A 15,250-nucleotide genomic window follows, 5' to 3' on the forward strand; every position below is an offset into this window, starting at 1 on the left:
CAAGGTTTTGAGCCCAAGTGATGGGAATGATTGTTCCATTGCCAGCAAAGATGGAAAGGTAGTCATTAGTATTGGTAAGAGTTAAAATTAGCAATATATTTAAATTTCTTTCATTTCATGTATGAGTCTTCCCCCAGCCCTTCACTGGGTGATACATGTAAGGATTAGGTGTTAGTGAGACAGCTGTAGTAGTATTCAACATCTGAACTAAGTAGACAGTCATCATTTTTCTTTCTGTAGATTTACTTAACAAAACAAGAAAAAAACTTTCAGCCAGGCATGGTGGTTCACGCCTGTAATCCCAGCACTTTGGGAGGCCAAGGCGGGTGGATCACTGAGGTCAGGAGTTCAAGACCAGCCTGACCAACATGGAGAAACCCCATCTCTACTAAAAATACAAAATTAGCCGGGTGTGGTGGTGCCTGCCTATAATCCCAACTACTTAGGAGTCTGAGGCAGGAGAATCGCTTGAACCCAGGAGGTGGAGGTTGTGGTGAGCTGAGATCGCGCTACTGCACTCTAGCCTGGGCAACAAGAGCAAAGCTCTGTCTCAAAAAAAAAAAAAAAAGGAAGAAACTTTCTAATCCCGCTGCTGTTACTCTATTTTGGTTACTTCATACTTAAATTTCTTTTATTGTTTCTATTGCAGTCCACCCTATTGCTGTCAGAATCATCTTTCTAAAATATTATATTCTTCATGTCACCTCCTACTCTAAAACATAAATGACTTCCTGCTGCCCACTGAATCCAGACTCTTCTACCTGACTTTAAAAATTATTATATTCTGGTTTCAACATCCCTACCCACCTGTATTTCCAACTTTATTTCCTTAATTTTTTGTGATTAATCTTTTTGACTGTCCTAGCAGAATGACAGGCCTTATTTTCCTTCTCCTTTGTCACGTTCTAGGCTTGGCTCTCTTTGTATTGAGCTGTGACCTCCCAATGTCTTACTTGATTGTATTGTAAAATGGGCATTATAAATGTGCCCTGCCCACCTGGCGAGGTTGTTATTGGGAGAGAATAGATATTAAAAGCTTTGGAAAAAGCCAACCCTCTACTGAGGCAAGATGGTGTGGATGCTGCTGCCTGACTCTCCGCGGCTCATTACGTTTCATCCTTTCTTGCCATCAGGGAAGTACGATAATTCCGTGGATGTCTACGCTTTTGGAATTCTTTTCTGGTATATCTGCTCAGGCTCTGTCAAGCTCCCTGAGGCATTTGAGAGGTGTGCTAGCAAAGACCATCTCTGGAACAATGTGCGGAGGGGTAAGAGCCACAAGTACTACCTTGTCCTAACTCCCCTGGCTAGCGCAGACTGAGCCCAGGCAATGTCACCCAGCCTCCTGTCATCCTATCTGGCCACTCCGTAGCAGGGCCATAGATACATTTAAACTGTCATGAATCCAGAAAACATATTTAAGTCAACCTTTGCTTCCAGTCAACTCTCTGTTGAACTATCTCAAAAAGCCTTTTTAAAAAAAATGTCCAATTCTTCAACTTCATATGCCAGTGTGTTCCAGTTTTTCTTTTCTTTTTCTTTCTTTCTTTTTTTTTTTTAATTATTCTTACTGTTAGGTTCTAACCTAGATGTTTGCAATTGAAGTCAAAACTCCTTGCATTCTTTAGTATTCTGAGCCCCACTGGGGATTCAGCCTTTGAGCTGGTCATGCCTCTTTGTATGTGCTGGGCCCCTCTCACTGTGGTCTTGTTTCCATGCTCCTTTCTCTAGGGGCTCGCCCAGAACGTCTTCCTGTGTTTGATGAGGAGTGCTGGCAGTTGATGGAAGCCTGTTGGGATGGCGACCCCTTGAAGAGGCCTCTCTTGGGCATTGTTCAACCCATGCTCCAGGGCATCATGGATCGGCTCTGCAAGTCCAATTCTGAGCAGCCAAACAGAGGACTAGATGATTCTACTTGAAAGCAAAGACTTTTCTTTTTCACTCTCTAGTTCTTTCCTTCCCCCTCACCTTTTGGCCATGGGGAGAATTTGACATTTATTCACTATAGGACACATTCCCAAGGGAACTGGTGCTTGCTGGGAAACTTGAAACCTTCCCAGGCAGGGATGACTCCTGGACAGTGAAGAGTTGAATGACTGAGCATATTCAGCAGCTCACTGAAGCGCCAAGCTATTCCTTTAGCAAAAAAAGGGTCTAAGATGTGTAAAAGCTGAGGAATATGATGTTCTGGCCTCACAAATGAAAAGGAGGCAGATGTTACCATTGTCTATTCACTGTATATGCTTCCAAGACAACCAGCGGGACACTGCAATGGCAATAGTGTTAAAAAGTCTCATTCTCATGATTTTTGGCTCTAGTTTAGGAATAGTTTAGTCAGGACTCAGAAAATTTGAACTTAGTTCTAGGATTATGAAAACATGGGGACAAAAACAGTAACTTGTGGATGTCTGGTTCCTGCTGTCTGCAGCCAGGGATCTCAGGCTGCAATGGTCAGAAGTCCCAGTGAGGGAGCTAGAAACAGAGCTATCTGTTCCTCATAGTGCCAGTGTGTTTACATTTATAGGACCACATATCCCTGGTTTCTGGGGCAGGATTTCACTGTTACATCACCAAAAGGCCCTGAAAAGAGAAAAAAAAAAAAAAAAAAAAGAGGCCGGGCTTGGTGGCTCATGCCTGTAGTCCCAGCACTTTGGGAGGCTGAGGCAGGCGGATCATAAGGTCCAGAGTTCAAGAGCAGCCTGGCCAACATGGTGAAACCCCATCTCTACTAAATATACAAAAAATTAGCTGGGCATAGTGGTGCATGCCTGTAATCCTAGCTACTGGGGAGTCTGAGGCAGGAGAATTGCTTGAACCTGGGAGGTGGAGGTTGCAGTGAGCTGAGATCGTGCCACTGCACTTCAGCCTGGGCGACAGGGTGAGACTCTGTCTCAAAAAAAAAAAAAAGAATGTGTGTGTATATGTATATACGTGTATGTGTCTATATCTCTATATATAGACATACACACAGAAGTTATTGGATTTAGAGTTACTGCTAACCCCAGAACAGAATCTGTTCTTTTACCTTTGAGTCTTTTCTTTTGTTTACCTCTTTTCATCTCAAAGTGGGAAAGCTCCAGATAACATGGTACGTAGGAGTGAGTGTCTGAGCAAAACCAACCCAGTGTGAAGTATTTATTTGGGTGAGACCTGAGAGATGGGAGATGATGGGAGGCCATGGCCTGTGTACCAACATCCTGGAAGAAAACGAGCTTGTTTTTAAAACTTAACATAATCAGAAACTTTTCTTTTTGTGTTTCAATCTAACACGTTGACGTTTTTAAAATTTGATCAGTGAGCTTTTTAACCAAGATTTCTCCTGCAATTTGTTCCTTCTTTTTACCTTATTTTAAATATAATCTGTTAGAAGAAAAAAAGAAGCAGACGAAAGAGAAAAATCCTCCTCTGGTAGTTCTGTGTGTGTGCCCCTCACCCGTGTGCTAGTGTCTAGGAAGTTTCCCTGAAAGGTAGGAGGCAGGTGGGTGGTCTTTTGGAGAGTTCCTCATGAAGTGTGCTTGAGGAAAGAAATTCTGATTCTAGGCAGAGGAAGGGGAACAATTTAAATATTGGTGCATCTCAGATGCACTTCTTCAAGCCTTCCTCAACCAAACTGATCCATTAGATTCAGAAAAACAGGTAGACAAGGAAGTAGACAGTGGAAGGGAGTAGTCTCCCTCCATCTGCCTAATCCCCAATAACTGTGGTCTGGCCCCTGTGTCCAGCCCCAGAGTTTGTAGAACAGGTCCCCAAGTAGGTGTATAAGATGAGTTGCAAATTAGCCGGGCATGGTGGTGCGGGCATGGTGGTGCGCGCCTGTAGTCCCAGCTACTCGGGAGTCTGAGGCAGGAGAATCGCTGGAACCCAGGATGCGGAGGTTGTGGTGAGCCGATATCGCGCCACTGCACTCCAGCCTGGGCAAGAGTGAGACTCCATCTCAAAAAAGAAAAAAGATGAGTCGCACATTTGCTGCTGGGATTTTCTAGGGTTGTTTATGACAAAATGACCATCTTTTAAATATTAATGGAGTATAAATGGAGTCTATAATGGGTCTTTCATATAACTTTTAACTCTTTGGCTATCCTGGGCTCTGATCATGATACGTTTGAGCATAGTAGCTCCCTAAACTCTTGCAGCCTTTCAGAAACTCCACGTAGTGCTAATAACCTTTTTACCTGTAAATGATAAAGTAACTGACTCAGTGTCTTTGGGCTCTGTAGGCTTTAGCCTTGTTTTGGTAGGATGTTCAGTATATTAGAATTTTTACCACCTATTTAGCTATACTTAAAGTACTCTATTCTCTGCACTAACTCACTTGTCCTTCTGGGAACTATGATGGGGCTTCAAGGGAGTCAGGTGTCAAGACAGGAGGGGTAAGTACTCTCTACTTGCTGGAAAATCATTGTCTAAGTCTGTTGTGTATGAAATTTTAGGAAAAGTCTTATATAGTTTCCTTTCCAGACTGTCTTCTTTTGACTCTAGCTATAATCATAAGTCTGTGCTTCCATTATGAAGGTCACATTCCTAGCATTCTTTGGAAGTCTTAGCTCATACTCCCATTCACATATGGGAGGTTAGATTTTTTCGTCTACCCAGAGTCCCTTTTTAGTTTATCCCACGGCTTAGTCTGCGATCAGATGCCAGTTCTCTAGCAGATTCCCCAACAGTTTTTTCCCCAATGGGGAGGGTGGAAGGGAGGGACTAATGTAAGTAAGGAGATGAGTAGTTGTGTTACAGTTCATTTTCTTTAAAAAAGTATTTTGAGAAAAGGTGCAAAATATTCTTGAAAGTCTCTAGGCCAGCCAAAATCCATATATGGATATTTGGGGATGTTATTTAAATACTCAGCAGGCTGAGTGCAGGTATACGTGTGTATAGTGTGTGTATACTTTGCTTTTGTTTTATAACATTGTCAGCTAATTTTGGCTTCTTTGTTCCTTGGCATCCATTCTTATGATAAGTGATGGAATGCCATGAAACGTACTGTATTGTATATTACTTGGGAGGACACTAGGTTTTCAAAGAAGTCTGGCAGCACTTGGCTTATAGAGGGCCCAGCATGACCAAAGTCCTAAAGATTTTACCTCCCAGCTTTGGTTGTACGTGTTCCCAAGTGGTGAAGTGAGATTGTGGCTGGAGGAGGAAAAAGGATGACGTGAAAGAATGACCCTTATTGTGTTCTGTCCTTCTAATCAGCATAATTAGGGCAGCTTACCCCAGCATGAAAATGATGACCTGGCCATTTTTAATGGCCAGAGCTTGAAGTCTGGTCTCTCATTTTGTTTCAGAAATGAGGCCTTCCTGCAGAGCAGTCAGGAGAAATGGTGGAGCCTGGGACCCTGGAATGGTTGACCCTGGGCCTAGAGAGCTGATGGCAAGGGCTGTCTGGCACGGCTCATTTGAGTGGGGTTTCCCCAGGCATTCCTTAGTTCCCTGATCCTCTGCAAAGAGTAGCTCATTGACTGAGCAAGCGCTTCACAGGAGAACTGTGCTGGTTGTTCCCAGACCAAAGAGAGTCACTTTTGACTCCATCAACTTCAAGGGGACAGAGCCTAGGCAGCAGCTTCTCCTAATTTTTAACACTAAAATTCAAGGAAGCAGTGGAGGAAAGAAAGCATTACTACCACAGATAGAAATAGGGGACTCGTAGAACTCTCGACTAGTACCTGTCAGCTCTCAAGTGCATTTTTGTGTCTTTGCTTGAGCTGCCAAAGAAGGGTCACAAAGTGTTCTTCCTAATGGAAGAAGTGCCTCGGGGTTGCTTCAAAGTGACAACTGCACTGAATGACACTTTATTTTTTGGCTTTGGCTTATTATTTAGCACTGGGAGGCCTGGGGGGAATTGGTGATTACAGTAGCACTTTGGGAAGTTAAAGCCCCCTTTGGGCTTGCTTTGGAGAGATGATGGCATGCTTGGTATTCCATTTGGATAATCAGAAAACCTCCCTAGTCCATCCATATTGCATCAGAGTGGGATTAACAACCCTGGAAGAGTCCACTGCCAAAAGAGTAGTTGCTTTCCTTGAGTTTCCAAAGCTTTTAGATTTTCTGGATCAAGTAACCCACTTTTTAAAACCTGAGGTCAGGAGTTCGAGACCAACCTATAACATGGTGAAACCCTGTCTCTATTAAAAATAGAAAAAATTAGCCAGGCATGGTGGTGGGCATCTATAGTCCCAGCTACTCAGGAGGCTGAGGTAGGAGAATTGCTTGAACCCAGGAGACAGAGGCTGCAATGAGCCGAGATCACACCACTGCACTCCAGCCTGGGTGGCAGAGCAAGACTCCATTTCAAAAAAAAAGAAAAAAGAAAAAGAAGGTTAATCCTTCCAAATATGGAGGTAGGATGAATAGGGCTTGTTTGATGTTGAAGTGGGTAAGGAGGGAGTGGCCTTGGGACACTTGTATTTCAAACTCCCCTGGAGGTTTCCAGTAGCACTACTGTTCTTAAAAGGGTTTTATTTTTAACTCCATCTGTTTTGTTAACATCCAGTCCAATTGAGGTGATCTCAGAGGTGTGTCAGGACACCAAGCACTGGGGAGGCCACCTTGCCCAGATGGTTGAAAAGAAAATTGGTCTGGATAGCCTGTTGTCTTTTGTCTTCATGTAATGTCATTTGTTTGTTTTAAAGGACTAATGTTTGTTACAGTGTTAAATAAAGGTGTAACATACTAAGTGTGTACAATAAAAGTGCAATAACAAAAGAAAATGACTTTCGCACACACTTCAGTCTTTATCCTCTCTCCTTTCTTGTGCTACCTGGCTCTTTCCATAATACTGTTACAACAGGACTGTGGTAATTGTGTGCATTTTGAAGAGATGCCACTTGGGGTTAATCTTCATTCATGTAATTTTGAAGGGTTGGGTTTGGTTTTATAGAGTATTCTATATACTTGTTGGGTTACACAAATACCAGATGTGCTGTATAATAAAGATCACATTAACGTTTTAGGTTTCTATCTGTTTGGTTTTGGTTTTCCCTTACCTCACTACCCATAGTAACAGGACATTCCCTAATCCATTCCATTTCCACTGGTGATTTGCAGTCGGATGTCTTTCAGTTTGCCTTAGGAGAGATGGATGGAACATGTTCCTCTCCCATCAGGGGCCCTCCCCAGCCACCATGGCTCTTGGCCTCTGGGTACTTTACATCACCACTACTGGAGGGTGGGGCAAGGGAATGGGAAAAAGGATAGTGGAGAAAAGGGGTGAGATGATAGCAATGGATCTTCCAGAGCCTATCCTGGGTGACATGCTTTTTTCCAGCTTTTAAGCACAAACCTGCAGTATTGTGAGTTCATATATGAGCCTAGTTACTCTTTATTACACTGTGAGGGAACTTGGCACATAATCTTATGCTGGTCTAACTGCATGTAGTGTATTTTGAATTTTCTATTTAGGCTCACCCCAGTGCTGAGATTTGCTTACTCAGCAGTGCCTGACAGGCACCACCATGGGTGACCGCCAAGAGACAGGCACTACCTCTAGTCACCAGGGAAGGTCAGTGTGCAACACGAGGTGCGTTTGCTTTGGTTTGTTTTTTTGTTATCATACCCATGTCTGGCTTGTGTGGCTGTCATTTTTTGCTGTAACTACTTTTGGTTTGACTGCAACACAAGGTTAGCCAGCAGATGGCAGCACATCTTACGTAGTTGGTGTGTTCCGCTCCTTGATCTCAGTGGTTCTCAGCCCATACCCACACAGTATTCATTTAATGCAACTGAAGCCGGTTAGCTCAGTTGGTTAATGCTAATAATGCAGATAAGCCTTTTTTATTTTTATTTTTATTTTGGAGACAGGGTCTTGCTCTTGTTGTTGCCCAGGCTGGAGTGCGGTGGCACAAACATGGCTCACGGTAGCCTCAACCTCCTGGGCTCAAGCAATCTTCCTGCTTCAGCCTCCTGAGTACCTGGACCATAGATGCACACCATCATGCCTGGCTGTTTTTGTTGTTTAAGGATATGGTCTGGCTATGTTGCCCAGGCTGGTCTCAAACTCCTGGGCTCAAGCAATCCTCCTGCTTCAGCCTCCCAAAGTGCTGGGATTACAGGTGTGAGCCATGCACCCAGCCCAGATAAGCCTCTTAACACTTGTGAAACTCTGGTAACTCCAGCCACCCTTCACAGTTAAATATATTTCATCTTATATGCATATACCCTGTATTTTCCTAGGAAGTTCAGTGTGACTGAGTTCTCTTAACCTCTTCCTTTGCCCTTATTACTTTGGAAAAAAATAGCTTTTGGTATACACATTTTCAGATTGGGCATGCTTTTTCAAGAACACGTCCCTCAGTAGTCATGTGCCCTGAGTAGGGCAACTTGGGTGGCCTTCCTGACCCTGTATTTGGGTGGGATTCAGGCTTCTGAACATTATTAAATTCAACCTCAAAATTTCTGCCTTTAGTAGAATCCCAAGGGTCCATGAAGTGCTAACTGAATGGCCTCCTTTGGAGTGCAGTTACTATGGGGAGACATGCACTGAGTGAGGCCTCTTGTGGCCCTTCTAGGGAGAGCCTGTACCTTGGTATATTTTATTTTTATTTTTATTTTTTTGAGATAGAGTCTCATTCTCTCTCCCAGGCTGGAGTGCAATGGTGTGATCTCAGCTCACTGCAACCTTCGCCTCCCCGGTTCAAGCTATTCTCCTGCCTCACCCTCCCGAGTAGCTGGGATTACAGGCGTGCACCACCATGCCCGGCTAATTTTTGTATTTTTAGTGGAGACAGGGTTTTGCCATACTGCTCAGGCTGGTCTCGAACCCCTGACCTCAGGTGATCTGGCCTCCCAAAGTGCTGGGATTACAGGCGTGAGCCACCACGCCCAGCCCCTTGGTATATTTTGAAGTTAGCATTTCAAATCCGTGAAAAAAACAGATTAGTCAGTAAAGTTGGCTATCCCCTTGTTTTAGTCTTTTCCTGCTACTATAACAAAATACCACAGACCAGGTAATTTACAAATAACAAATTTATTTCTCATAGTTTTAGGAGCTGGGAAGTTCAAGATTGAGGCGCCAGCAGGGTCAGTATCTGGTAAGGACTGCTCTGTGCGTCCAAGATGGCACCTTGTTGCTGCATTCTTCAGGAGACTAACACTGTTCTCACATGGCAGAAGAGATGGAAGAACTAGGCAGCCCTCTGAGCCTCTTTATAGTGCCATTAATCCTATCTGTGAGGGCTAAGCCCGCATGGCCTAATCACTTCCCAAAGGCCCCACCTCTTAATAGCTTGGGGTTTGAGTTCCAACGTAGGAATTTTGGAGGGACACATGCATTCAAATCATATCACCACCTGAGGAAAAAAATACTTAAATCATCATGTGAAAAAAAAGTCCAGGTATAGGAAAGATGTAAATGTTAAAAACAAAAAAACCCAAAAACTCTAGGCTGGGCACAGTGGCTTGGCCAGGCACAGTGGCTCATGCCTGTAATCCTAGTACTTTCAAAGGCCAAGGTGGGCAGATCACCTGAGGTCAGGAGTTCAAGACTAGCCTGGCCAATATGGTCTCTACTAAAAATACAAAAATTAGCCAGGTGTGGTGGTGCATGCCTGTGACCCCAGTTACTCGGGAGGCTGAAGCAGGAGAATCACTTGAACTTGGGAGGCAGAGGCTGCAGTGAGCTGATCATGCCACCACACTCCAGCCTAAGCAACAGGCAAGAGTCCATCTCAAAAAAATATATATATATATAAAAAACTATATATAACTATATATAAATATATATAACTATATATATAATCATATATATAAAACTATATAACTATATAAAACTATATATATATATATAAAACATAACCCATTTTTTGGTAAAAATCCCTTTGTTCCCCAGAACCCCAAATTATCTAGAGATTTAGTCCATCTGCACATACAGTGCACAGAAAAAAAAATTGTGAATGTATAAATCAAACCGATAATAGTGATTTTCCTAAAGAGGCGACTTCCAACTTTTAGGGTATGGAATTTCTGTTACTGTGTTGTTTATCTGCTATGAACATCTAGAAAATGAATCCTGGCTAATTTAGGAGGAAGGAAATACGTACTGGAAAAATACTAGTGCCTCAAAATATCAGCAAGAACTGGAAGATCAGACTCACAGAATCTGTAGGCAGGAACCAGAGCAGCTCTGCAAGCTTTTGCTGTCTAAGGCTATGATGAACCATCTTTACTCCCTCAAGAGTTAACAGCCAGGGCGAGTTTTCTCGACTGGCCCAGCACAGGTCCCAGACCCATCTTCTAGCTTTACTGGTTCAGAACTGGAAGGATCTATCCCCTTCAGATTCCATGATGGGAGGCAGGCACCTAAATTTGCCTGCTCACTGAAAATTATATTCCTTGGAGGAGATGTAACTCCTGAAAAGTAATCAAAGAGAAGTGAGAAAAGGGACCTAAATTCAGGACAGGTGCCAGGTGACACACGGCCGTTACAGTTCATCTCTTGGGCTGCTTGACCTCCACAGCCACCCTTCTGGCACTACTGGGAGGCAAGGTCGTGAAAGAAGATTGACAGATTGGGGCCTGATACAGAGAGGCCACAACTCGGTCTCTGGGAAGGACATTTCTAAATCTCTGGAGTATTTTTCAACCTATGAAGAATGCCTTGGCTTCTATTTCCTTTCTCTTTCCTTCCTCCTTTATTTTCTCAGCATGGCTTCCCCATGAATCAAAGACACTCAAGCATCTAGGTAAAGGCTAAATCAGAGCCTTTCTATGTGTGGAAGCAGGAGTTTAAGAGGCAAATGTCAGGCTCAATGTGAAGCCACTGGCTCTGAAAATAAGGGGAACTGCTCCAGGTTCTAAGCTGGGACCACAGAGAAACACAGTGGTTAGTCTAAGACATTGTATTGAGCAGGATTCGCTTACAATTGTTAAAAATTATTAGATACTGGCAAAGGAGTATATGTAACATCCTCATATATTTTGATGCGGCCAGGTGTGGTGGCTCATGCCTGTGATCCCAGCACTTTGGGAGGCCGAGGCGGGCAGATAATCTGAGGTCAGGAGTTCGAGAGTAGCCTGGCCAACATGGCCAAACCCCATCTCTACTAAAATACAAAAATTAGCCGAGCATGGTAGCGGGTGCCTGTAATCCCAGCTACTCAGGAGGATGAGGCAGAAAGAATTAATTGAACTCAGGAGGCGGAGGTTGCAGTGAGCTGACATTGCACTGCTGCACTCCAGACTGGGCAAGACACTGTCTTTAAAAAAAAAAAAAAAAACATTGATGCATAAGAACAATTTTTTTTTTTCTGGAGACAAAGTCTCACTGTCACCCAGGCTGGAGTGCAATGGTGCCATCTCTGCTCACTGCAACTTCCATCTCCCAAGGTCAAGTGATTCTCCTGCCTCAGCCTCGTGAGTAGCTGGGATTACAGGCATGCACCACCACACCTGGCTAACTTTTGTATTTTTAGTAGAGATGGGGTTTTGCCATGTTGGTCAGGCTAGTCTCAAACTCCTGACCTCAGGTGATCCATCTGCCTTGGCCTCCCAAAGTGCTGAGATTACAGACGTGAGCCACCAGGCCCGGCCAAGAACAATTTTTAAAATGTGAATTTATCATGCAATTTGTGGGCCAGAACACTGCCATGGTTTTTAAGCCCCTGTGTGATGCTCCCAGATGCCAGTTCCTGCACCTCCCTCCCTTTCTCCCATCCCTAAGTTACTACTGTGTTGATCATTCTCTTTTTTTTCTTTTTTTCTTTTTCTTTTTCTTTTTTATTTGAAACGGAGTCTTGCTTTGTCGTCCAGACTGGAGTGCAGTGGCGGGATCTCGGTTCACTGCAACCTCCGCCTCTTGGGTTCAATCGATTCTCCTGCCTCAGCCTCCCAAGTAGCTGGGATTACAGGCGCACGCCACCTCACCCAGCTAATTTTTGTATTTTTAGTAGAGATGGGGTTTCACCATGTTGGCCAGGCTGGTCTTGAACTCTTGACCTCGTGATCTGCCCGCCTCGGCCTCCCAAAGTGTTGAGATTACAGGTGTGAGCCACCATGCCCAGCCCATTCCCTCTCTTTTTTTTTTTTTTTTTAAGAAAAGTATTTCCAAATATACCTGTAGCTCTAAACAATATATACTTTGGTTTTGCATGTCTTTGTGCTTTATAAAAATTATATTATTTAACCAGGCATGGTATGGCATGTGCCTGTAGTCCTAGCTACTTGGGAGGCTGAAGTGGGAGGACTGACTGAGCCCAGGAGGTTGAGGTGAGTTTTATAAAGGTATGTTTAAATTTGCAAGTGTGGTCAGGCATAGTGAGTCACACCTGTAATCTCAGCACTTTGGCAGGCCAAGGTGGTAGGATTGCTTGAGCTCAGAAGTACAAGACCAGCCTGGGTAAAATAGTGAGACCCTGTCTCTACAGAAAATTTTAAAAATTTGCCAGCCAGACGTGGTGGCTCACACCTATAATCCCAGCACTTTGGGAGGCTGAGGCGGGTGGATCACTTGAGGTCAGGAGTTTGAGACCAGCATCGCCAACATGGTGAAACCCCGTGTCTACTAAAAATACAAAAATTAGCTGGCCATCTATTCTTCATTATGAAAAACTTTATAAAAACCTGAAAGAAATGTTGCATACTTGTATTTTCTGTTCTCTATTTCCGAGCAAGATAATAAAGAGAGGCTCTAAAATATTTGTAAATAAAAACCCAATGGGATTAAAAATGAAACATAGAAAACCAAATCTACATACAGCTGTGCCAGAGAGCATTTGTGGCTTTTTGTTTGTTTGTTTGTTTGTTTGTTTTTGAGACGGAATCTCTCTCTGTCACCCAGGCTGGAGTGCAGTGGCATGATCTCGGCTCACTGCAACCTCCACCTCCCAGGTTCAAGCAATTTTCCCACCTCAGCCTCTCCAGTAGCTGGGATTACAGGCACCCACCATCATGCCTGGCTAAACTTTTTTGTATTTTTGTAGAGATGGGGGTCTCACCATCTTGGCAAGGCTGGTCTCGAACTCAAGGCCTCAGGTGATCCACCTGCCTCAGCCTTTCAAAGTGCTGGGATTAGAGGCATAAGCCACCAAGCTCGGATGCATGACTGTTTTTTGCTTTTTAGGGGGGTGCTGGGGACGGAGTCTCCCTCTGTCACCCAGGCTGGAGTGCAGTGGCACTATCTCAGCTCACTGCAACCTCGGCCTCCTGGGTTGAAGTGATTCTCCTGTCTCAGCCTCCTGAGTAGATGGGACCATAGGTGTGTGCCACCACACCCAGCTAATTTTTTGTATTCTTAGTAGAGACGGGGTTTCACCATGTTAGCCAGGATGGTCTCAATCTCCTGACCTTGTGATCCGTCTGCCTCAGCCTCCTGAAGTCCTGGGATTACAGGTGTGAGCCACCGCGCCCAGCCTGCATGAGTGGTTTTTATCTGATGTTTTGGATCCATTTTTGTTTTACATGAAACAAAAACAGGTGCTATAGTAAAGCCAAACCAGGAAAACCCCAATAGATTATTTTTAGCATGCCTCTTAATTTTTCTATCCCCAGCTTCTCATTTTCTGTGATGAGTCTTGGACATGTAACCTCTTGAGGGGATGCCAGTGATGGGTGGGCCATGGGTGAAGTGTCAGCAAATGTGAAAAAGCAAATCCAGCTATAACTATATAGACAGTTCCTCTGCAATGTTCAGCCACATAACCGTAGATAAATCCAACGACTGAAGAAAAAGTAATAATTCTCTGAAACATTTGTTCAACTAGCTTTTGTCCCTTGTAATCGATTCATATGGGCAGCAAGCTCATATGCTCCAACATGACTGGCCATGGAGGCAGGCGGTGGGCAGCATGGTTAGGGTGGCTGCAACTCAGATCTGGGTCTGGGTCTGGGCCTTATACCACCACACTTGGCTTTTTTTTTTTTTTGAGTGGGGTTTTGCTCTTTTTGCCCAGGCTAGAGTGCAAGGGTGCCATCTCGGCTCAATGCAACCTCCGCCTCCTGGGTTCAAGTCATTCTCCTGCCTCAGCCTCCCGAGTAGCTGGGAGCCATGGCATGGCCACCATACCTGGCCTAATTTTTGTAATTTTAGTAGAGACAGGGTTTCACCATGTTGGCGAGGCTGGTCTCAAACTCCTGGCCTCAAGTGATCCGCCTGCATGGGCCTCCCAAAATGCTGGGATTACAGGTGTCAGCCACTGTGCCAGGCCCTGTATTGTCTTTTAAATAGCATCTCCAAAGTGGCGATAGAGAAGAAATACCAACTTGTGAGTATATGTTTAGCTGATGTATACTCCAAGAATTAGGATAAAAATTAAAACATTTTTTAAAAATCAAAAGTTGAAATAATTTACAAACTGATTTTCACTAATATTCAAGTAAAAGATGTATTTTAGGAAAAAGGAAACCATGAGCCTAGAAAGGCCTGATATGCAGGAATGAATGGTAAGCAGAGAAAACAGTAAATGGATGGCTAAATCTAAACACACATTGGTTATATATATAAAAAAATACATATAATGACATCGGGTCAGGCATGTAATGGGCCTGTAATCCCAGCACTTTGAGAGGCTGAGGCGGGAGGATCCCTTGAGGTTAGGAGTTCAAGACCAGCCTGACCAACATGGCGAAAACCTGTCTTTACTAAAAATACAAAAAAAATTAGCTAAGCATGGAGGCGCATGCCTGTAATCTCCGCTACTCAGGAGGCTGAGGCACAAGGATCACTTGAACTTGGGAGGCAGAGGCTGCAGTGAGCCAAGACTGTGCCACTGCACTCCAGCCTGGGCAATAGAGTGAGACTCTGTCTCGAGAAAATAAATAAACAAATAAATAAAGCAATATGTATAATGATATCTAACTTCTGAGGCAAAAGAATCTCAGCCAAGAGTTTTTTTTCCTTTTTTTAGAGATGGGGTTCTGCTCTGTTGACCAAACCTGAGTGCAGTGGCATGATCACACCTCACTGCAGCCTTGAACTCTGGGGCTCAAATGAGGGGGTGAACTTTTGAAATATTGTAAGAGTCCTATATTTTCAGAGAAGGGTAAAGATACTGATTACCTTCAGATAAAACTACCTTTCCAAAACTATGACTGTAAGAAAAATCTGATATAGTTGATTCCATCTTGCTTCTAACATCCAAGCTGTCCTTGGTCATTCCAAGCCAACTTTGGGAGAAATTTAGTTTATAGTTTAACCTTAAAGCAAGAATAATAGTAGCCCCTCCCAGAACTAAACTGCCTTTGTAAAACTAATGAAAGCCTACAAGGTTAGAATAATGAGAGGACTCTGGATTCTGCTAAGCTATAGACATAATTAGCTGGG

General features: G+C 43.8%; 1 protein-coding gene and 1 pseudogene across 3 annotated transcripts in view; one reads left to right on the forward strand and one right to left on the reverse strand.

Moving 5' to 3' along the window:
• Positions 1 to 6,949, forward strand: part of DSTYK (dual serine/threonine and tyrosine protein kinase) — a 70,861-nt gene extending 63,912 nt beyond the window's left edge. For 2 of the 3 annotated variants that reach the window (XM_007988757.3, XM_007988758.3), the window contains exons 12-13: positions 1,134 to 1,268; positions 1,732 to 6,949. In XM_007988757.3, the coding sequence (XP_007986948.1) occupies positions 1,134 to 1,268; positions 1,732 to 1,919 (323 nt within the window). In that variant the 3' untranslated portion in view covers positions 1,920 to 6,949. The remainder of the gene's footprint in view (positions 1 to 1,133; positions 1,269 to 1,731) is intronic. The other variant, XM_007988760.3, reaches the window with a different exon arrangement.
• A 3,358-nt stretch (positions 6,950 to 10,307) lies between these two features.
• On the reverse strand, positions 10,308 to 13,745 carry LOC119619733 (signal peptidase complex subunit 1-like; annotated as a pseudogene).
• Positions 13,746 to 15,250: the final 1,505 nt, after the last annotated feature.

This window comes from Chlorocebus sabaeus, chromosome 25 (assembly GCF_047675955.1).
Source record: "Chlorocebus sabaeus isolate Y175 chromosome 25, mChlSab1.0.hap1, whole genome shotgun sequence".
NCBI classification, from domain to species: domain Eukaryota; kingdom Metazoa; phylum Chordata; class Mammalia; order Primates; family Cercopithecidae; genus Chlorocebus; species Chlorocebus sabaeus.